At 36.3% G+C, this 24,834-nt stretch overlaps 2 protein-coding genes and 1 long non-coding RNA gene across 7 annotated transcripts in view; 2 read left to right on the top strand and 1 right to left on the bottom strand.

The window, feature by feature from the left end:
* The window catches only part of LOC135223639 (uncharacterized), a 466,317-nt gene that overhangs the window by 224,964 nt on the left and 216,519 nt on the right, over positions 1-24,834 (bottom strand). For all 5 annotated transcript variants that reach the window (XM_064262269.1, XM_064262270.1, XM_064262272.1 and 2 more), the window contains one exon: positions 22,333-22,489. In XM_064262269.1, the coding sequence (XP_064118339.1) occupies positions 22,333-22,404 (72 nt within the window). In that variant the 5' untranslated portion in view covers positions 22,405-22,489. The remainder of the gene's footprint in view (positions 1-22,332; positions 22,490-24,834) is intronic.
* On the top strand, positions 18,016-20,542 carry LOC135223638 (uncharacterized). Its single transcript, XM_064262268.1, has 9 exons — positions 18,016-18,531; positions 18,676-18,840; positions 18,977-19,051; positions 19,181-19,273; positions 19,399-19,494; positions 19,602-19,670; positions 19,772-19,911; positions 20,059-20,141; positions 20,275-20,542. Exons 1-5 carry the CDS (start codon positions 18,408-18,410, stop codon positions 19,428-19,430), a joined length of 489 nt encoding a protein of 162 aa, XP_064118338.1. The 5' UTR covers positions 18,016-18,407; the 3' UTR covers positions 19,431-19,494; positions 19,602-19,670; positions 19,772-19,911; positions 20,059-20,141; positions 20,275-20,542.
* Positions 20,584-21,811, top strand: LOC135224162 (uncharacterized). The gene is made up of 4 exons (XR_010316660.1): positions 20,584-20,726; positions 20,969-21,051; positions 21,197-21,279; positions 21,470-21,811. It is a non-coding gene; the product is annotated as an uncharacterized LOC135224162 (long non-coding RNA).

The following is a 24,834-nucleotide window of genomic DNA, read 5'->3' as shown; positions in this document are numbered from 1 at the left end:
CCTTCAGAGACTTGATTTTTGATTGTGCAATTGTGATATCTGTGAATTCATTGTGGAAGTGTTACTAGATCTACGTTGATTATGCTCACAGTAATTTCGTTGTATTACCTTTTCATTTAATATTTGATATCTCTCGTGTTTTGTCTAGTTTTCATTTAACATTGATCAGTCACGTAATCTTATCCGCGGTTAGTATTTGTGTTACAATGTTACCTGCTTTGGAGATTCGTGTAGACTTCCCCCGTTGTGTGCCGTCATCTGTAGTGCAACAGTTGCCACTAAACATTCACAGCCAGTGCCATCCTTTGGATAGTATTCCTGAGATTCCATTGACAGCAATCCTTGCTTACAGTGCTCCACTTAGTGTTTTGTGTCTATTATTATTAAGAGTTCGATCCATGTGTCCATGCACCATGTTTAATAACTAGATTTGGTTGTTTTGATTGCAGCCCAGTGGAACATTTGTTCTTAATATTGTACATAAGGATTCAGTAGTGATTCAGTGCCACGGTACAAGTGAGATAGGATTATACTTGTAAGTGGATTTTCCCAAAATAAAATCATACACCCCATATATATACATATACAAAGTATATATATATATATATAGTATATATATATAATATATATATATATGGATATATATATGATATATATATATATATATATATATATATATATATAATGGAATCATTTGTCTTTCCTCAAGTTTTTCTCATCTCCCGTTCATATAGATCTTAAATATCCATGAAGATATAACAAAACCTTGAGTAAGACAGTCATTCTCATTCTTGGATCTACGTATTCTACACATTGCATCAGCAGATCAACATCACATTTTCATGATTTCTATTATAAGATTTTTAGGGCTATGTACTTACTAACAAATTATTATTATTATTATTTTTTTTTTGCTCTATCACAGTCCTCTAATTTGACTGGGTGGTATTTATAGTGTGGGGTTCCGGGTTGCATCCTGCCTCCTTAGGAGTCCATCACTTTTCTTATTATGTGCGCCGTTTCTAGGATAACCACTCTTCTGCATGAGTCTTGGAGCTACTTCAGCCTCTAGTTTTTCCAGATTCCTTTTCAAGGAACCTTGGGATCGTGCCTAGTGTTCCTATGATTATGGGTACATTTCCACTGGCATATCCCATATCCTTCTTATTTCTATTTTCAGGTCTTGATACTTATCCATTTTTTCCCTTTCTTTCTCTTCAATTCTGGTGTCCCATGGTATTGCGACATCAATGAGTGATACTTTCTTCTTGATTTTGTCAGTCAAATTATTATTATTATTATTATTATTATTATTATTATTATTATTATTATTATTATTATTATTATCATTTTGATAACTCCTTTCTGCTATTGTCGACAGAGTATTATTACGTTTACCTTTCGAATCACACTGATTACAGTTCATTTGAATTCATCAGCCTAATTATTTTTCAGTAAATAAAGCAGGCATAAATCTACAGAGAAAGCACTAAAGAGAGGAAAAGCGAGAAGAAAAAAGGAAAGATAGCGAGAGAGAGAGAGAGAGAGAGAGAGAGAGAGAGAGAGAGAGAGTCCCATTCTCGTGTCACTACCCTCTTGTTCGCCCTTTAATTAAATAGCGCCAAGGCAGCCACAAGGATGCATGAGAGTACTCAAGTACTACCTCGTTAGTGGTGGCTGAATGATAGCGGGTAGGCCCAAGCACTTTTAAAATTAGTTTGATCTTACACTTAACCTTTTATGATACCCAAACGGAAAAGATTTTTCCCTGGACAATTTGTTGCCTTGTCAAACCCCACTCAATTTACTTGGAACAAACACTAATTATTTAAATTATTCAGCTACGATATTGATCCATAAACCTGATGCATTTGTGATACAATTATGGAAACTGCTGGGAAAGTTATGACTCATAATCAGTCATTGGATGAGTTAAGATATTTTATGTACAATCGGACTGCAGAAAGGTAAAAGCTGTCAAGACGGAAAGTTTTCTGGGCGTTACATGTTCAGTATGAAGGGTTAAACATTGCGGAGACAAATATTAGCTGAGGCCAGGTGAAAGTGAAATGAGAGGAGTAAAATAGATGGGCGAAAATTCAGTCTTTGTAGAATGGACGAGGTGTTACATCATAAAGATCTTAATGTCCAGGAAACACAAGGGTGAGTATAAGATAAACTGAGTGACAAAATGGTTGTATCGGGGATCAACATACTGCCAAGCTATCAACCCAGTAAGTAAAAATATCAGCTACGTATCTAAGCCAGACCTTGACCAAAGTCCCGATCCCCGGGGTGTTGTCCTTTCTAAAGAGGAAGTTACAACCATATGAAGGACATTTTCCTCTTGGTATTTACAAAACAATAAAACTGATCAACCTCTGTGTAACTAACAACGTGTTCTCTTTTAATGGCAATTTTTATAAACAAAAATTTGGTTGTGGCATGGGCAGTCCCCTATCCCCTCTTCTAGCAAACCTATACATGGAATATTTAAAAACAGAAATTTTGTCTTCTATCAAATCCCGCAATAAGGTCTGGCTTAAATACGTAGATGATATTTTCACTTACTGGGATGATAACTGGGGAGATTTCAATGAATTTTTCAATCAACTAAATTCGCTAGTTCCGACTAGAAAATTTAAAACAGAATGGGAAAAGGACGGGAATTGCCGTTCCTAGACTTACTAATTATAAGAGAATAGAATAGATATGCGTTCACAGTATACAGAAAATCCACCTTCGCTGTTTCATATATCAATTTCTCAAGTTACCACGATGTATCCGTAAAGATCATGGTCGGGTACAACCTACTCCTCAGGGGCCTTAGAATATGTTCAAATGGGTACAAAGATAAAGAATTCAACACGATCCGCCAACACCTAATGCTACTGATTTACCCACCATACAGTATCGAGAAGGTTATAAATAAAGCGAATACAATATATACTATAGAGGTCCCACTCGCAATAGACAAATAGACTTCAACAATAAAATAAAAATTTCGTACGATGAAAACTTCCAAAAAGCTACAGAACACCTCAGGTCTAATAATCCTTTTATTTTCCATTATCCCAAATCCATCGGGCGTTCGCTCATTAACGTATACCTAAATATAAGAGGAGAAGAAGCCGGAGTCTACAAGATACCGTGTAGCAACTGTAATGAGATTTACGTTGGGAAAACCAATAGATCCACCTCGCAAAGATTAGCAGAACACAAAATATCAGTGCGATATGCATCAGAGAACTCGGGGATTTTCCTACATATTAGGGACAAAGGCTATGAACTGGAGTGGGGTGGAGCTGGTTTTCAAAAGTAGCTGTGCGTACAAAAGGAAGATGATGGAATCTGCTATCATCAATCAGACCAACAATATGAACCTGTCAAGAGAACATTGGAAATCGGATGACATCGACGAACTAATCCTTAGGCCGTTTCATCAAGCAGATGTCCAAGAACATCAGACCACCGGACGAGTCGCCAGACGGGAGTTCATGAGGCCAAAAATCACCAGGGAATAATTTAATTTCTACCCTTCATGGATCACCATTAGAGACTTACTGCCACACCTACTTGTAACGTTAAAATAGTATTTTATGGGCCTTTTATTCATTATTATATATATATATATATATATATATATATATATATATATATATATATATATATATATGTATATGTATATGTATATGTGTATATATATACACACACACCACACACACACACACACACACACATATATATATATATATATATATATATATATATATATATATATATATATATATATATATATATACATATATATACATCCATTCAGGAAATCGCAGACAACCACACCAGAAGAGACATTTATTGAGACGTTTCGCACATACAATGTGCATCTTCAGTCTGTTGAGATAAAAACACATACATATTAACATTCAATAAGAGCAGGATTCTTAATATAGTAAAAAATACAAGACTAAAATTAACTTAAAATTGACAAAAAAGAACTAAAAATTGACAAGTAAAACGAAAAAATAAAAAGTACAAATAAAAACCAAATACCAAGGCGCAACCAACCGTTAGCTGAGAGGGAAGGAGGTAGAATGACTAGACCTAGGCAAGAAGCTAAAAAGTTGACTATGCCAGATAAAGCGGAGAAGATGAAACTCCACTATTCAACGAAGGAACAAGACGTTTAATATATAATGTGACTGAAGTATCTTATCTGCAGCAGCCTACTAGTCACATGGGCTTGAGTTTTAGGACGGGTCAAAAATTAAGTAGCCCTGAACACTCAAACATAAGAAATCATGCAATCAATTGCAAGATAGAGGTTAAGAAACAACACTTCTCTATTTTAGGCTCAGTTAAAGACTCTGATTACCTAACCACTCTAGAGTCATTATATATTAAACGTCTTGTTCCTTCGTTGAATAGTGGAGTTTCATCTTCTCCGCTTTATCTGGCATAGTCGACGTTTTAACTTCTTGCCCAAGTCTATAGTCGATTTTTTTAAACCTGGCAAACTTGCACTTAACCTGCACTTAGCTGCTTGTTGCTGATTGGATGAATGTCGTGTTGTCCGAATCTCTCTGTTTTGTTTTCACTCTGTTTCAGAATTGTGATTATACGGCCATAGATTGAGATAAGAGCCAAATTATGTAATGTTATGTAAATACCAGTTGTAATAAACTTAAGCATTAAGTACTTACATACCAAATTATTATATAATAGTTAACAGTTATGAAACAACACTCTCCGAAGCTGTAGACTAGAAATATGTTTCAAAAGCATGAACTTTAATGTTTAAATTTCTAGCTAGATTTTTAGTGCAATCGTGCCATTGGTGGTTTGGAAAAAAGCAAAACGTATTTATTGTACATTGCTGAAGGTTGTATAATGCCTAAGAACAAAATACTATCGTAGAAAATGTAAGCTTGCCGAACATTTGGGGTGGAGGAGTTGAGAAAGGAACAGCCGGCGAGTTGTCGTCTGCTGCACACACCGCCATCATCAATCAGCTTAGAATCGACTATCGAGCAGTTGGCTCACTGTTGTCGATTTCACCTATTTCAGCCATGGCCACAAGAGACGATATGGAACAAAGCAGAGATGAAGGCACTTCAAACACCAGGCATATACATGCTGATGGCAGTAGGCTTACCAGTCAGTGCCGTAATGTAATAATGAATGTTTTTCAATGTTTCACTTCACAGGGCCCTAGCAAAACAATGAAAGAAATCATTAAGGCGACAGCAACAGCAACTAAAGTTTTGAAATGCAAAAAATGAACATTATGATATATAAACATCTTTATTATTTTATGAAGACAAGAAGAACACCACAACCCGCATTTGAACCTACCGCTGAGGGTACGTCAACTTTCTGTCAACCCCGAGGCTGTTCCTCCCACAACTCCTCCACCCCAAATTTCCTGACAAGCTTACATTTCTACGATAGTATTTTGTTCTTAGGCATTATACAACATCAGCAATGTACAATGAATATGTTTTTTTTTTTTTTTTTTTTTAAACAAATGGCATAATTGCACTAAAAATCTAGCTAGAAATTTAAACATTAAAGTTCATGTGTTTGAAACATATTTCAAGTCTACAGCTTCGGAGAGTGTTATTTCATAACTGATAACTATTATATAATAATTTGGTATGCAAGTTCTTAATACTTAAGTTTATTACAACTGGCATTTACATAACATTACATAATTTGGCTCTTATCTCAATCTATGGCCGTATAATCACAATTCTGAAACAGTGTGAAAACAAAACAAAGAGATTCGGGCAACACGACATTCATCCAATCAGCAACAAGCAGCTAAGTGCAGGTTAAGTGCAAGTTTGCCAGGTTTAAAAAAATCGACTATAGTCATTCTACCTCCTTTCCTCTCAGCTAACGGTTGGTTGCGCCTTGGTATTTGTTTTTTATTTGTACTTTTATTTTTCTGTTTTACTTGTCAATTTTTAGTTCTTTTTTGTCAATTTTAAGTTAATTTTAGTCTTGTATTTTTTACTATATTAAGAATCCTGCTCTTATTGAATGTTAATATGTATGTGTTTTTATCTCAACAGACTGAAGATGCACATTGTATGTGCGAAATGTCTTAATAAATGTCTCTTCTGGTGTGGTTGTCTGCGATTTCCTGAATGGATGTATGTGATATACCTGCATCGCCTATATATATATATATATATATATATATATATATATATATATATATAATATATATATATATATATATATATATGTATCTATATATACATATATATATATATATATATATATATAATATATGTATATATACACACATATATGTATGTGTGTGTGTGTATTTACTGAAACTCCTGAAAGGCCCTGTTAGGAAAGGGAACAGAATCATAATGAAACTACAGCTGAAGGCCAGTATCAATGGAGGGGAGATAAATATAAAAACAAGCGATTTAGATTAACTGTAGTATAATTACGCCAAATTACGTGAGTAAGCCATTTACAACTTAAGGTTGGCCGGAACTTGCAACGGTTCAGAAATGAAATGAAATGTAGTTGATTGACGGTCAACTGGGACAAGTGACTGGAAAAATGGCCCGGGCATGGAAGTAAGATTTGAGCACTGCGAATGAATTAATTAATGGTTCCTGGCGTCGCTTCCAAGCGTTCCAAATTTCTCACAGCTATGTAGGCAATATTTGCATCTGCGAATAGATTGCATCACAAGATCAGTGCTAAGGTGACAGACATGTGGGGAAGCGTTAAACACGATTCTCTCTTATTATTTCACATCAGGGTCCACTCACAGGGATATAGTAGAATTACTATTTGCTTACACAGAAGAGAATATTGCGTTGCTTTATTAATTAAGGGGGGTGATGTGTTTGCTTAGACTGGACAACACACTTTACTTCCCGATGTAGCAGATGCTAGTCTAAATGGGAATTACACAATTATATTTAATATTACTAGTAACAACACTAGGAGAATTATTTACAGCATTGAAGGCAGCAAAAGGGGGACTGCTTTACAACAACCAAAATAGCGAATGCGATGCTGAATCAACAAGGGAAAAGCCACTTTGGAAAATGAAAATTAAATACAGACAAGAGGCAAAAATGGGCTGGTTTTGACTTCTTCCGAATGGCAGAGCTGATGTAAATGGGGCTTCACTAGGGAAAATGATGAAACATGTGGGGGTCTTCAGAAGAGAGGGAGAGCAAAGGGGGTTGGGGGAGGGTTCCCAGGTGAGAGGTGTGAATCCTGGGACAGCTGAAGAATTTCCAAAGCTGCTTGTCTGTTGTCTTCTCATTTTATCACCTCTGTTTCAGTGGTCCATTATCCAGACCTGTTCCTCTATCCAACATGTGCTCTGCCCAAGGTCCAGCTGGCTGCAGTACTTGTGGAGATAATTTCAAGAGCAGCAAGTTTGCAACAGACAAAAGGCGAGTCATGGGGTACTCAAAGAAAATGGTAGACTGGTTAGGAAGGGCAACTTATAAATGTCTGAATTTCCTTTTAAAAGAAACTATTTTTGGTTTGGGTCTGGCTTAAGTCCTAAACACCTCCTCATCAGATCTAGAGGACATTCCAACCCTAAATGGATTGGAATGGCCAAGACAAGCCAGAAACATGCCTTCCATACCCCTTGAGTGGACTTGTGACATAAACAAAATAAAACTCTGTGGATAATAATCTTTACACTTGAATGCATACTCAGCACTCATAGAATTTAAAAATATTTAATTCTTGAGAATTGATTAAATCAAGAAAATTAAAGAACAGAGTCTGACATGGTTAAAGTGACTAATTACTAACAACTTCTTATAGCAAAAATATTTAAAGATAATTCTCTTAGAATGCATGTCATAAGAATGACTGTGAAATATGGACAGCAATTAATTATCAATTGATCCTAACCTACAGGGTTAACAGTATGCTTAAGTTTATCATGTATCAGACTGTCAGCTTAATTTAGGTAACACTTTCTATCAATATGCCTTGATGGGGCGATATGCCGCATTCATAGGGTTGTTAATAGCCCCATGATTTCATTAAATAATTTGCCCTGTCCCATTAAAGCCACGTATGTGATAAGTGTTTCCATTGGGTAATCATTACAGCTGCTAATCAAGGAAGAGTAAGTCTCCTTAGAGAAGAAACAAAATTACATATCTCATGAGAGAACATTGAAAGTTACATAAAATATAGAGACTAGGGAGGAAAATTAAATCAAACTATTAAATCAAAACAAACAACATATAAACGAGCCAAGCTGTAAGCTATATTGCCTTAGTAGGCTAAACTAAATACATAACAGTTACAAAAAGATAAGAAAGACATAAATGTAGCATAACCAGGCACTCTCCTCTGGATGGAGAGGGCGGAAATTTTCTATAAGAGTGTGGCACTGTACCAGGATCTAGTATGGAGAGAGGCTATTGACTCTCTTAGGTTTTCTGGAAACCTCGACGCCCCTTTCCCTTCTTCTTTCGACCTCCCCAAGGTCAGTTTGATAATGCCGTAGGGGGCTCTGAGAGATTCAAGTCCTTTGAAGATGCCTGAGTGGCATTGGCTCCAGCTACTGCGACAACCAGGACACTGGCACTTGTCCCCTTGCCTAATGCTGCTTGGCTCAGTTCTGCGAGTTCCGCGATTCCTATCGGAATTGGCTCTTCTTCGACTGCTGACATTGGTAGCGGTGCCAAGTCGGAGGAGGAAAGGTGACCTGGACTGGGAGCTCTGTGAGAGAGACTTGAGCCTTGCCTTGACACTGGTATTGAGGCCGTTCTTGGCATAGTGAGAGTATTTGAACGTGGCTCAATGTCCAGGGTGGACGGAGCATGGCACTACCTGATACCTTCAAGTGGCACTGGCACTGGAGGACCATAGAATTGGCGTGGAGCTATGTAAGGGCAGGGGCCCTAAAACTGTAAAAAGGTTGGAGGAGACTTAAAATCTTGTCCTAGCAGGACGTCATAACCTCCTGGAATATAGGTAGCTACTGCCTTAGTAGCCTACATATCTTAGAGCGGTGATGTCATGTGACTTTCAACCGGACAGTAGGCAAGAACATTTTGCTATGGGTATGGTAGTTTGTTTACATTTCATTGTCTTTTTGTTTGCGTTTGTTTGTTTTCTTTATAATTTTTGTGATTCATTTATTAGTTTGCATTTGATGTTTTTTCTATATTTTGTTAGGCTATTTACTAAAGGGTTTAGTAAGACAATTAATTTTACTGTAATTTCAATGATTCTCCGTGTCAATTTTCCAACCTGATGACGAGGTCTTATAACTTCAAAGCTCGTATAATAAAGAATGTTGTTTGTGTATGCATATATATATATATATATAATATATATATATATATATATATATATATATATATCGTCTTGAAGAGTTCCAAATACCTGGCTATTACGCTTACTAATCATAGAATTCAAAGTGACCTCACAGCAACCAAATACTTGAACTTTCATATAAAATAAAATACGACTGAGTACTCCAAAGACAACAGTGATCCCTTAAAAAGCTTTATCAAATATGTGAGAAATCGGACTAAATTTATCAAAACAAGGGTGAGGTATTCATATACGCTTAAGGTAATTAAAGGGCATCACTCCATCAAACAACTTTAACTGTTCCCCCCTGCCTTAAATCACTCCTAGAAAATTAAGGAAACAACACAATTTTTTACTTCAGCATGTACACAGATTCTAAATTTAGAAGTGGAATTCACAGTCTGACATTTGAAATAAAAGTTTACTGTTACTTGAAAACAATAGAAAATGAATTAATTCTTGTATTAAATTATTAAACAAGATTAAATAAAAAGGGTAAATTTATAAAGAAAATAAATTAGTCAAGCAAAATTTAAATTATCAAGAAATACTTAAGATTTGAAAAGAAAAGGTGAGTGAATGAAAATGACCACAATTGTTAAAATGTGAAATTAAAATCAAGTATGCAATGTGAAACTACTAAGAGAAACAAATCTTTCAAAAGTACTGAATTCATATAAGCACACAAAACGCAGAAAATTGAAAAGTGAAAAAATGAAATAAATTCACTAAATGATTTTTTTTAAATCATGACTTAATCTGTAAAAAAATATCACTTTACCTTATACATACCTCAATTTAATTTCTTTTCGCTGCAGCTTCAAAATTCACCAAAAAACAGTTGATAAGACCGTTACAGAACACAGTATTATAATGGCTTTTCAGATTTCACAATGGATTACACAACTACAATTTTGAGATAAGAAATTTAACAAACAGTAAGAGTGACCATTACAAATTAATAATGTTAGCTGTGTTTAAACAGAGAGAGAGAGAGAGAGAGAGAGAGAGAGAGAGAGAGAGAGAGAGAGAGAGAGAGAGACTCTCTTAACATAGACACCACAGTTGTTGGTCTCAGAATAATGAATATGATTTCTATCTCCAGTCAAAACAAGACTTCTGAAATGACGTAATGGAATATTCTAGAAAAGAAAAATGACTTGCATTCCTTAGCAAAACGTATTGGAACTTCCGGGTCTATGTAACACAATCCCACGATGCGTATTACAAGAAATGTTTTTGAGGTGATACCTTGCAACTTATAGCATATGACGCCATCGATCGAGTTATGTTCTAGAAACTATATGATGTAATAGTCATGTGGTTTTGGGCAACAAACCGCCTAAACGCGTTCTGTACAGCTAGTGAAGGATAATATCCCAGATAATGACGGTAATCGTGATACAAGAGTGAAATTTTGTACAAAGGCCCACTAAAATATTTTATACACTTTCAAATTCCTGGCCAAAAGAAAAAAAAGAAAAAATACTATTTTTTCAAAATGGCCACCCAATTTTTCAATGTGGCGGTTTTTGCAATGTAAGAAATCTGAAATATCGACTTCAAACTATCTGGTAACGCTCTTTTGAAGAAAACAGGTGAATTAATTGATGTACTTTCTTTCTAGAAAGTCCAATAATCAATAATAAGTTAGTTTCTAATAGTTTTGTACGGCGCATGAGCAAAAAATAAGAATAAAAACAATTTTCGCCGCTTAAACATGACTTTTTTGGTATTTCAACATGCGTTTGAAACAAAACACATGAATTATTATTTTTTTTGTTGCCCCTACTTTCAAATTTCATATTGATATCAAACAGTATTTGCCCAAGCGCAAAAAAAAAAAAAGCGATTTATATGCACTACCAGGTCACAGTGTAAATCGTTGCCTACTGATAATCGGCATGGGGTTCATTGTAGGCTCATTATGAGTCTCCCAAATACTTTATGGTTTGTCCCTTTGTACAACCATAGAGTCGAACCTGAATTGACAGGGAGTGCTGACGCGAGATAGCCGAGCCAAGGAGGAATGGGCATTCTACCTCCGGATGGTGTATAGATCGCACGGGAGTAAATTACAATGGCTGAGTGTAGGAACGCCATCGTCGAACTCAGTCGAATCCCATAAAAACAGTTCAGTTAGAGGTGGTAAAGTGATAAATCCTCGGCCTGTAAACACTTATCTTAGCTGTAGTGATAAACAATTATTGTCTAGTAAAACAAGTTCCAGTTGTGTATTTATAGTACTGTCCCTTTGTGTATAGATTATTTTGCATTCTTAAGATTTGCATTTAAGCATGGCGAAAAGAATGCGCATACTTCAGTCTCAACAGATAGTTGGGAAACTAATTGGTTTAAATGTTGTTTGTGTCAGGAAGACAAATGAATCGTTAACATCCTCAGCTGATGGGTACAAAATGTTATCAAGAAATGTTCCCAAATTTCACGAATTAAATAGATTGTCTATTCCACTTGGCCTTAGACGGCTAGATGACAGCAATGGTATTGAGAAAACTCTAACAGACAATGATGCTAAGTATCACCCAAGCTGTCGAATCAAATTTAACAACACTAAGTTAAAACGTGCTGAAGAAAAACATCCTTCTAAGATCGTATCGAGGAGTGAAACTTGTGAATTTCCAAAATTTACTCGTCGGACAACCGAGAAACCCTCACAGGAGAATGTTCACACGTGTTTCCTGTGTGACAAAGAGGCATCGTTGTCATATTTAAGAGAGGCAATGACCATGAAATTAAATGAAAGGTTAAAGAGTTGTGCAGAGACGCTGCAAGATTAAAGGTGATGTAATTGCACATGATATGAAATATCATCCTGGTTGTCTAGTTAGCTTGTATAACAAAGAAAGATCTTGCAAGAAAAAAAAAACAAGAAGAGAAGTCCGATGAATAAGAAAATGTAAATGTTGTCGAAAATATTGCTCTGGTCGAGTTGGTAAATTACATTTTTGAAACGGTGCGAAACATCTACAAGCTTATAGTAAAGGAAGAGATGTCCTTTTCGAAAAGGATGTCGGTCCTGCAATTATGATGATACCCACAATATAGCAAGAACAGCTGAATTCGTAAGAGCGCACATGAAGGACCACAAGTCAAAATTTAATGGCATGTTTGCAGCGGAAGATGTGCTGACTTGTGTTCCTAAATGTCTACTTGAACTAGTCAGAATGATTGAACATCGTCCTGATATACAGTCGCAACTAGAGAATGATGTGTGTAGATCAGATACTGCCATTGCAAAGGTGCCCAAGAAGGCTGAACAACAGTGACATTCTGTGGAACGTGAAACTCAAATAATCATTCATATGGGGCTGCTCATTTATGCCAGAAACAGGAAGAAGCAGCTAATTAATACCTTGTTGCAGCATGGTTTATGCATTTCATACCAGCGAGTGCTAGAAATATCTACACAAAGATTTTTGTTTTGGCCAGGTCCCGAATTTTGCAAAGTACAGGTTAAACAATCAGTGTGCCAAGTTTCATGCTTGTATCACAATTTGCACAATTCTACTCATAATATCCCCCCTAAGCCCCTGCAGGTGGCTAGTATGATTGACATGTTTTAAAAAACAAAATGAAGAAAGCGAGGCTCTTTACTACTAACTGATGACAAGTACCCTGCAACAAAGGCGGATGAGGCGAAAATCTTAAGGCATCGAAATGTTCAGCTGTCAACACAAGCTAATCAGCTGACACAACACTGAAACCTCAAAACATCTGGATCTGAACAAAAAATCTCTCTTCTCAATTTACATTATTTAATATTATTATGATATCTAAACATGTATTACATATGATACTTCAATAAGTATCACTATTAATCAGAATACAGGATAACTGTATTCTGACCATTAAAACACTTTGGTGTAAACCTAAGGACTAGTATATTTCGGTGATCTGACTAGCACCCTTATCAATCAGTGAATGACAGTTACGTAGGCGAAATATATAGTGCGAGATATACCCTTAGGTGATGCCTGGGGTCATCGCTGAGCCGGCGTAGGTTCAGATATTTGTATTAATCCTCTTCATCGTTGCTTGGGACTCACCTAAGGGTAACTTCTTCTGTCATTCACTGCTTGATAAAGGTGGTAGTTAGATCACCGAAATATAATCCTTAGCTTTAAACCAAAGTGTTTTAATGGCTATTGTATACTTAAGGCGTATCCTGTTGTAACAGAAGAATTTATTTACACACACACACACATGATATATATATATATATATATATATATTAATATATATATATATATATATATATATATAGAGAGACGAGGAGGAGAGGAGAGAGGAGAGAGAGAGTACTATCTCTATATTTTCTCGTCTCAGCCTGATGATAGCAACAGAGAATTCCCGAAATAACACTGAAATTCTCCTGCCCAAAACTTAAATGACTATAACGTAGTTATAATCTTGGGTATAATGTAAAGGTTTCAAATTAAATTCCTTCCTCACATCCTTCGGTAAAATCAAAAAAAGAAATTCTCTAGGTGTAAAATGATTCAACTTGTTGAGACAATTGGATAAAGAAAATAGTATTCCACAATTGTAAAGCATTTAGTTAATAGTTAAGGCTCATATGAACACTAGTCCCTGAAGGACCAGTTAAACTGTTATTGTGAATTTTAAAGGTAGCCCCAGAACGCAGTGTTAAATACCCTTGTTGAGGTTGCATTTATTTATTATATAGTCTCTCTCCGACAGCTAGTCATTATTGTTTTTGATAAAATTGCTATATCAGTGTGAGAATAGAGAGTAGCCTTATTTTTGAAATATCAGCATGTTGCAGAAGGACTCAGAGTAGAGGTGTCAGTGTCTGTTCCTAATATTGCTAATAATTGTGTTAGTTGTGATGCATATTTTTTCGTAATTTTCTAAGGAAGAGGCAGTGCCGGAATGGGATCTGGAACAATCAAAGTCCTTATTATTACGAATGAGATTTTGATCCAGTGTAGCATAACGTGATTCAGGCCCCTGTCTCAGTTAATTCATAGTTCTTTCTCATGGTTTAATATAATATATATTTTTACCATTGTCTTTTCAGATTAGATGTTATCCTTGTGTTATAATGTAGTGTCGTAGGTGTACGTCGTTCATTTATCACGAGTCAAAAATGTGAGTTTGTCTCGTCTTCTTAAGAGAGAGAGAGAGAGAGAGAGAGAGAGAGAGAGAGAGAGAAGCGGGGTGGGGGTGGGGGCGGCGTTTTAACACTAAGGAGGTGTTTCTAAGTTTGTTTAGTGTAGAACATTACTTTTGTTTTAGTTATTCAGTCTTACTGTGGATGAATGCACTGGAATAATTTTAATTGTTCTTGTTCAATTATATGTTTGGGGTCGTGATTAATATAGCAAAAGTGAATTTGTTCAAGTTGCTTGAAATCTTAAGTCCACTTATTTTCATTGTTTTTATGGCATTATTGTGAGACTCTTATCACGTTTGTTAATGAAATTCACTTTGTCTCTAATTAGTTTTTCTTTTTTATTTTGATTACTAATTTTTTTGCCTTTTTTATCCCAATAGATATTCAAAACCTGGAAAGCCAGATTAGTGTGTTAATTGAAATAATCTGTAGCCTGAAGGGATCAGAAATTCACACACACACACAACCGATGGTAGATTAGCGGATGTGATGAGCAATGACTTTCTTTGAAACGATAGATATCATCATTTTGACTACATGGAAACAAGCGGGGTCTTAAAAGGGTAGATTCGGTGTTAGCTCTGAAGTATTGACGCAGCACTTGGGGTGGCGCTGGGTGGAAGTCGCTGCCTAGTCTTATGTCCGTGCATGAATGGAAGCAAGGATCTGGTTTTGGGTATATTTTATGGGCGTGATAATGAGCTGTTATGACGTCATGCATCTATTCCAGTGCAATGAACTTGTGATGAATCAATAACGTCATATTATGGGGAGTGTCTTGTATGAAGTTCATGCTTGTATACGTACGAACTGTTTCCCCTACATAATGGGAAGGCAAGATAACTAAGACGGAGAAGCACCCAAATGGGAGAAGTGGCCTGGTTGAAATCATTTTGTAGTTATATTTTGTTAAGTGTTAGTGCTCTCTCCTGAAATGGGTAAGCGTACTTTTAAGCCTGAGTGTACCTTCGTCTTTTTATATTTTAAACCTTTATTTCAGAGATGTCCTTTTCCATATGGCTTTTTAATTTATGTCATTTTGGTTTATTTGCAATTTATTTATGTGGGATCCTTTTCCTTTGTTACAGACGTTTCTGCCCCATTAGGCAAGTCTGCCAGGCTTGGTAACCTAGAAAACGGGGAAGTATGGAGTATCTGCTAATGGAGTGGTATTACTTATAAGACTGTGTTATGTTATGACTTTTCTAGTTGCCTATTTTATGACTAAACTAATGATAGGTATGGTAGAGAAAGAGATGGACGGGTTTGGTTCGAACCTCAGGGTTATTTGGGTTTGGATTTTGAATTTTAACTTATTCAATTAAACATTTGCTTCTTTGAGAATTTGATTTATCACTCATTGCCTTACTGCTCCAAGGTCATGGGTACAAACATACTTCGAAGAAGTAAATCTTATATATACCCCTCCAGTCTCTGAAGAGGGATCAACAGATATTTTGTTTTGACCGAGGTAATATATATATATATATATATATATATCATATATATTATATATATATATTTGTGTGTGTATATATATATATATATATATATGTATGTATATATATACGTATATATATATATATAATATTATATATTATGGTATATGTATATGTATATATATAATACTGGCGGTCCCCGGGTTACGACGGTTCCGGCTTACGACGTTCCGAGGTTACGACGCTTTTTCTTAATATTCAATGGAAATTCCGTCCTGGGTTACGACGCTTGTTCCGAGGTTACGACGCTGACGCTTCCGACGCTCCGAGTTAACGACGCTTTTAAAAAACGCATGCTATGATAAAAATCCTTTATAGTTTAGCACAGTACATAATAAAAATATGTTTTTGGTTACATTACAACAAAAATTTTGAGGTTATGATGATTTTTGACACTTTTTTTTTTCGTATTTTTTGAATTTTTTTACTGACGCCGCATATGCGGAACTAGTTTGCGGGCGAATGAATACACTAGCTTGGGATGCGCAGTTTAAAACAGTCCAAAAGCGCAAATATAATGAAAAATCATTGCTTGTTTCCAGTACATAATTAAAAAAACTAAGTTTCTGGTTAGATTACAACACAAATTCCAAGGTTACGACGTTTTGTTATGCTTTTTAACGATACCTCATATGCAGAACTAGTTTTTGAGCGGAGGTGCATAAATTAATTTACGCTATTAAACTGTATGGTAAATTGACCGAACAACGACCTCGGACGGTCGAGGACGCCAAGCGTAACAATACGAAAGGACGCCACTTCAATCGCGTGCCTGCCTGCATTCCACTAGGTTGTGTGCTGAGACGTTGCTGAAATTCCTTGCCATTTTCGCTAATTTACAATGGCTCCTAAACGCCAAAGTACTTCCTCCGATGATAGTTCATCCAAGAAGAGGAAGGTCATCACGATGGAGGTCAAATATGACGTGATAAAGCGTTCGGAGAAGGGACAAACTAACACCGAAATAGGCCGTTCTTTAGGCTTGAGCAGGACCACGGTGGTAACCATTGTGAAGGATAAGGAACGTATTCTGAAGCACGTTAAGGATGCTGCACCGATGAAGTCAACGGTGATAAACGAGAAGCAACGTAGCCAGAGCATTGTTGAAATGGAGAAATTGCTCATGATCTGGCTGGAGGACCAGAACCAGCGACGTGTTTCCGGTGAGCTTAAGTGTGATCCAGGAGAAGGCTAGAGCGCTGCATGAGGCAGTAGTGAAAAAGTTTGGCGAAGGCAGTACTGGTGGTGAATTTTCCGCGAGTAGAGGTTGGTTTAACCGTTTTAAGGCTCGTGCAAATTTGCATAATGTGAAGCTGCAAGGTGAAGCTGCTAGTGCTGATAGCGAAGCAGCAGAAAGTTTTCCAGGTGGTTTGGCTGAGATAATTAAGGATGGTGGTTACACGGCTGACCAAGTCTTTAATGTGGATGAGACTGGATTATTTTGGAAAAGAATGCCAAATCGAACGTACCTTTCCAAGGAGGAGAAGTCAGCACCTGGCCATAAAGCTGGAAAGGAGCGACTGACTTTGCTGTTTGGGTCCAATGCAAGTGGTGATTTGAAACTGAAGCCCTTGCTGGTGTATTTGGCCGAGAATCCCAGGGCTTTCAAGGGCATTTCAAGAGTCAAACTCCCTGTGATTTGGAAATCTAACAAGAAGGCGTGGGTTACCTTAATGGTCTTCGAAGATTGGTTCAATGACCATTTCGTGCCAGCAGTGGAGCGGTATTTGACTTCGAAGGGTCTGCCTTTTAAGGCCCTCTTAGTCCTGGACAATGCCCCTGGTCACCCTTCAAATTTGAGCGACATGCATCCTAATGTGAAGGTGGTGTACCTCCCACCCAATACCACATCGCTGATACAGCCAATGGACCAGGGAGTAATAGCTAATTTCAAGGCTTACTACCTTAGAAGGACCATACGTTTTGCTTTGAGGGCCATAGAAGCTAACAAGGAGTTGACATGAAGCAATTCTGGAAGGGCTACAACATTGCATGATGCAGTGAAAGAACAAATTGGCAAGTGCTTGGGACGAGGTGAAGACGACCACTTTAAATGGGGCCTGGAGGAAACTGTGTCCACAGTTTGTGCACAGTTTTGAAGGCTTTGACCAGGCAGAAGACGTCGAGACTGTGACGAGGAAGATCGTAGGGCTAAGCAAGAGGCTGCAACTAGATCTTGAACCTGATGATGTAACAGAGCTGCTGGCTTCCCATGGAGAGGAATTGTCTGCAGAGGACTTACTAGAACTTGAACAACAAATGATTGAGGAAGAGGAGGCGGCACCAGAGCCAAAACCCAGGTCATTAACTGTGAAAGGCTTGTCAGAGGGTTTTACTCATCTGGAGAGAGCCTTGGCTTCTTTGAGGCAGAAGACCCTAACGTTTCTAGGTTTGACAAAATCAAGAGAGGAATCATGGATTTGGTGACTTTCTACAAGGAGACCCTGAAGGAGAAGCAGACGAAGAGAAGTGTGCAGTCCAGGCTTGACACTTTCTTTCACAAGTCTCCAGTACCACCACCTCCCACTCCTAGTCCTGGTAAGGAATTCTGAACTGTTTTACTAATTTATGTGTTTACATAGTGTACATATTAAAATGTGTTAATTTTTTAATGTAACAACTACTAAATGTAAGAGTAAATTGTAACTTCATTAATTTTCATCATTTGTAATTTTATTGCAGAAGTGGTGACAGTTCCAGATCCCCCTGTACTACCTGTGACAGTTCCAGATCTCCCTGTACTACCTGTGACAGTTCCAGATCTCCCTGTACTACCTGTGACAGTTCCAGATCCCCCTGTACCTGGACCCTCTGTATCAGCCCGCCCACCTGCACGTGTACAATCAGGTAAGCAATTTCATTTTTCTCATTTTCATGTTGGAAATTGTTTACACCCTACATACATACGTACACTAACTTACATAGTGGTACAATGTGTTTGATGTTGCATAACCTTATTATTATTTTTTTTTTTCCATTTCAGACCCCTTTGATAGTGACAGTGACCCAGATGACCCTGAGCCTTTCCATGGTTTTGATGCCTCGCCCTATACATCAGGTAAGGAATCCTTAACAAATTTGTATAAAATGTTTTATAAATTGCTAATAGAAATTTTATTAAAAGTGTACATATGCTACAATTACATCCACCTTATAATATATTTATGTACCCTATCATTCTTTCCAGATGTAGATGTTCCCTCATCAGTTGATACAAGTATCACCTCCCCAGAGCCCAAATCAGTTGATACGAGTAGTATCACCTCTCCCATTCCTTCAGGTAAAAGAATTCTTCATTTTTATATTGAACATACGTATTACACACTACATATGTCAAACAGTAATAACATGTGCAGTAGTTACAGTAGTAGTAACTATCATTTTATATATTTTTTATCATTCCAGACTCCCAAGCACCTGCCCATCCCACTCCATAGCCCAGCCACCCACTCTCATGTACCATATGACCATCCCAGTAAGCAAGCCAACCACTAGAATTTGGTAAGGACAGTTTTTTTATTAATGTTTTAATATTACATATGTAATAACCATGTTATGTATGTAACATACATACTATAATCATATGTACTATTACATTATCATTCCAGACTGGCATGCACCTGTGACTTACATAAACCAGACCTCTACATAGCCTACATGTCTTCATTTTGCTGGAGGTAAGGAATTCTCAGTTGTGTTTAATGTTTGCATACGTACAATAAATTTTGTACACCTAAGTGGTTACATACTGTCCTTTAATATTAATTCTTCATTCCAGACTGCCCATCATCCTAGCCTGTTATCTGTGATAAAGCACACTGAAGTCAGGTTTGGAATGCATCCTTATCATGAATGCTCTACACCTCCACCTCCATCTCCCACAACCTAGGTAACAGCTTTGAGACTCACTAAAAGTTGGTAAGTTATGTAAGGAATTTCTAAATTAAGTTTTATACTACATGTTATATGTGATATTAAACCACTGTATGGTGCATATTACTGTATTGTAAACTTACTATGCATAGAGTACTTACTAACATACTAATTATTTTTTGTACATTCCAGAACCCCCTGAATGATGTAGGCTATGGGGCCACATAAGACTTTGTCCATCCAGGGTTACGATGAATGTAAAATATAAACTAAAGGTAAGGAATTAATTAACATACATTAACTCTTTTAGTAGTACACTCTTGATATATCTACAGTAATTAACATATTGCATTCACAACTTTCTGTAGTGTATATTTTGTACACTAATTTTGTTACTTTTGATTCCAGAACCAACATTTTTCACACAACTCCAGGTTGTTACTACAAGTGTCATCAAGGGATAACTACAAGTAGAAGCACCATTTTTGGATGGAAAAAACCCTTCAGGAAAGTATACGTATCACATGTAACATGTAGTGTAACAAAGTATGAACAGTAAGGTTTTTACATACAGTAGTACATATTACGTACATACGTACATAACTTTTTTTTACAGGAATTTCCAACCAAGTTTGATTATGTACATATGTAGTACATGTTATAAACCACTGTACGTATGGTTTTCTGTATGTAAACTTACTAAAACATACATACATGACTTAACTTTGATACTTTTTTGGTACATTCCAGAAAACCAGGACCCCCTCCATGATGCAGGCTATGGGGCCACATAAAACTTTGTCCAGGGTTACTACATAACATAGCACGACAACTGTAAACTATGTACTACTGTACTAAAGGTAAGGAATTATACATAGTATAGTAAACATACATTAAGTGACCAAGATCTCTCACATGGGATAAGTGATCAAGGTCCCTCATGGAATTACATACATACTGTACACTCCCTGCTGAACAGGGGGTGTAGACCAATCATTTACAATATGCAATATTAAACCACTTTGTATGGCGGCATATTACCTGTATGTAACTTACTATGCATAGAGTACTTACTGACAAAATTATCTTTTGTACATTCCAGAACCCCCTGAATGATGTAGGCTATGGGGCCACATAAGACTTTGTCCATCCAGGGTTACGATGAATGTAAAATATAAACTAAAGGTAAGGAATTAATTAACATACATTAACTAAGTTTTATACATGTTATATATGTGATATTAAACCACTGTATGGTGCATATTACTGTATGTAACTTACTATGCATAGAGTACTTACTGACATACTAATTATTTTTTGTACATTCCAGAACCCCCTGAATGATGTAGGCTATGGGGCCACATAAGACTTTGTCCATCCAGGGTTACGATGAATGTAAAATATAAACTAAAGGTAAGGAATTAATTCACATACATTAACTTTTTTACTCTTGATATAACTCAAAGTAAGGAATTATAAACTAAAAGTAAGGAATTAATTAACATACATTAACTCTTTTACTCTTGATATCTATAATTTACATATTGTATTCAGGACTTTGTGTAGTATTTTGTACTAATTGTGTTATACTTTTACCTTCCAGAGCTACCAGACTGGGATTTTAGTGTACTCCAGGATCTAACAAATACATACGTACTACTACGAAGTGTGCAATGCATGTATATAGTGACAGTGTTTAGTGTATACCCTAAGGATTAAGTGTAGTACATTGTGCTTTTTAGTGTCACAAGAGTTTAATAAAGAATTATACCTTCAAGAACCATCCTTTGCCATTGGAATAACCACACTACACATCATGCAATCTACTTGCATGTCACACAGGTAAGGTCTCTAACTTTTTCTTAGTTTAAGGCATATTTCCAAGTGTCGTTCCGGCTTACGACGATTTTCGGCTTACGACGCGCCTCAAGAACGGAACCCCCGTCGTAACAAGGGGACTGCCTGTATATAATATATATGTATATGTATGTATATATATATCATATATATATATATATATATATATATATATATATATATATATATATATATAATATATATATCATATATATACATATTCTAATGTGTATATATATATATTGAACTGATAGCAAGAAAAGTGCTGGAATTCTGGGGCCCTTAGAAGCAGTCCAGTAAGTTGGTAAAATAACATAACCTCTGACGACCTGGGCCTGTGGAGCACGGCCGAGAGTACTTCAGATGACGCCCTGAAAGTCTATGCCTTTTTACTCCCCACTTACTTCATTAGTATTGCTGTCTTGTATGTATAAAATCGTTAAAATCTTCCATTAATGGAACTGCATCACTGACATAACACACACATACACACATATTATATATATATATATATATATATATATATATATATATATATATATATATATATATATATATATACATGTGTGTGCGTGTGTAGTATCTAAATTTAGAAAAAATAACTCTTACCGCAAAACATAAGAGCAATATCAGCAACCATTCGATCCGGTTGGGAGCAAGCTGGTACAAGGACGATGGCATCTTTCTAGTGTAATTTCTCTCTCTTGCAATCACAGTTCCTCTTTATGTTGGTGTATGTTGCCTGGTCAAATAAGCACGCTGAAACCTGCAAAGAAGAGGAGGAAGTGAATGCGCATGGGCAAGTAACACTGAAGTTTTAGTCACAAACACGTGATTCATTTATGTTAAAGTAAACATCATGATTAATTGAAGTGGTGGAGCGGGATAGAATTTTACTAGTTGCCATTAGCTGTCAGAATTTGAAATATCCATAAATATAGAACAAATTATTTACTCCCCACAAGTACCAAAAAAATCTCATAACTTCACCCGCAGTCAGGCAAGCACACTGCAATGTTCAAAAGGACACCGATTTTAAGTGAGGAAAATACAAAAAATGAAAATAAAAACAAAGAAAAAAATAATAATAGAAAGCGGCGTCTCTCTCTCTCTCTCTCACACACACACACACTCACACGCACACAGTGGAGAGACCCCTTACCCAAGATAGACTGTACATCCACCCAGGCAATCCCTTCCCAGCGCCCCTGCAGCCGAGAGAAGCTCAGTAATAATTCAAAACGTTTACTCTTCTGAATGAAAGATGGGGTAGACTACAAGGGGATCACGAGGAAAGGAAAGTATACAATCCAGTTACGTTCCATTTATTGCCAAGTAACCGGGAGATATCGAGAGGAAAAAGCTACATTAACAAAAAAGTAAGAAAAAAAAAGACAAAATAACCATAGTCATTGAAAGAGCCTGTCACATCCAACAAAACAAATGAAAGCTAAGAACGATGGCGTACACACACATACACACACATACAGAGAGAGAGAGAGAGAGAGACTATCCTCTTCTCTACCAAGCCATAAAACTTTTACAGTGCTTTTAATCTCAGCTAGGTAGTCACTAATCTGACATTCAGCCAAGATGAATGAATTATGCAGAAGAATCTTCCGTAGTAAAGTATTTTTGAAACAAATAACCGTTTCGTGTGCGTATCTCCAGTTTTCATAAACATAAGGTTTTCCTCATATAATAATCTATATATCCTCAAATCCACAATAGTCTATATATACATTGGTACACTGATACATACATGCATACATACATACATAAATGAAAATACACGTGTATATATATATATATATATATGTGTGTGTGTCCGCGCGCGCGCGCGCGTGTGTGTGTGTGTATGTACGTATGTATCTATGTCTCAGCTGAAGCCACAGGGGAAGTTTAAAAAAACTGTCAACAATGCCTGGTGCTTTCGTATAATTAACTCAACTTTGGGGCACACAGTGAAATGAAGTATAAAATCAGTGAGTAAGAAAACTCGTACAAAAAAGGAAGCAAAGTAAAAATGCATCATTAGGCCATTGCGTATAGAAACAATCTCCATCCAAATTAATGAACTGCTAACAACGCAAACAGGAAAAAGAATTGTCTAATGGCAGTATTGTATAAAAAAAGTAATGAAAACCAACTAAGTACTTGTTAGCCAGTTCATATATATATATATATATATATATATATATATATATATATATATATATATATATATATATATATATATATGTGTGTGTGTGTGTGTGTGCGCGTGTGTGTGTGTGGTATAGAATCTACTGGTCACTTTTTACAGATACATATGAAATTGTAATAGCCACTATGCCCTCTTAACTTCTTGAATTCTTTGCTCTTTTTTGGATACGCTTGTCGCTACAAAGCCTGGTGAGGATGGGATTATTCCAGCTCAAATAGATATATCTGAAAACGACAGGTATATGTATGTATGAGAGGGAGTAGACTTTTTAATTTTTCACGTGGTCAGGTCGGCAACGTGACCTCTTTGTGATTATTGTGCCTGGTTTCGTTTCCCGGAACCGAACATCACAATTTCTTCTTCAATTTTTTTCTATCATGGATATTCAGGCTTTGTAGTGACAAGCGTATCCAAAAAAGAGCAAAGAATTCAAGAAGTTAAGAGGGCATTTTGGCTATTACAATTTCTTATATATATATATATATATATATATATATATATATATATATATATATATATATATATATATATATATATATATATATATGTATGTATGTACAACTGAATCACGAAACTTAGGAACGTGATAAATCAATAAAATAAAGATATATGCCCCGAAGGAAAATAAACAATGGAGTATCCGCGAGACCTTTCAACGTTAAACGTCCTTTACTAAGCAGAAACTGACATACATGAGGAAGAGATTAGTACCTAGAATCCCACACACCTGGAAGATGAGTAACCTTCCCAAACAAACATAAACAATGGGTGCAATTAAAAGTTTAAGACAATCATCTCAGATACAAGGACAAAACAATTAAAGGATTATAGGTGACAACTATTCAGAACTTTGGTAAACAAAACCATATTTACAATACATATTCACAATACATGTCAGACATACA

Source organism: Macrobrachium nipponense, chromosome 10 (assembly GCF_015104395.2).
Source record: "Macrobrachium nipponense isolate FS-2020 chromosome 10, ASM1510439v2, whole genome shotgun sequence".
Lineage (NCBI taxonomy): Eukaryota > Metazoa > Arthropoda > Malacostraca > Decapoda > Palaemonidae > Macrobrachium > Macrobrachium nipponense.
Note: the sequence above shows the minus strand (reverse complement) of the source record. Positions and strands in the feature narration are given on the sequence as shown.

Coding starts and splice junctions, on each gene's coding strand:
- LOC135223638 (XM_064262268.1), top strand. CDS start 18,408: ATGGATTTGGTGACTTTCTACAAGGAGACCCTGAAGGAGAAGCAGACG. Junction 18,532..18,675: donor ACCTCCCACTCCTAGTCCTG/GTAAGGAATTCT, acceptor ATTTTATTGCAG/AAGTGGTGACAGTTCCAGAT. Junction 18,841..18,976: donor ACCTGCACGTGTACAATCAG/GTAAGCAATTTC, acceptor TTTCCATTTCAG/ACCCCTTTGATAGTGACAGT.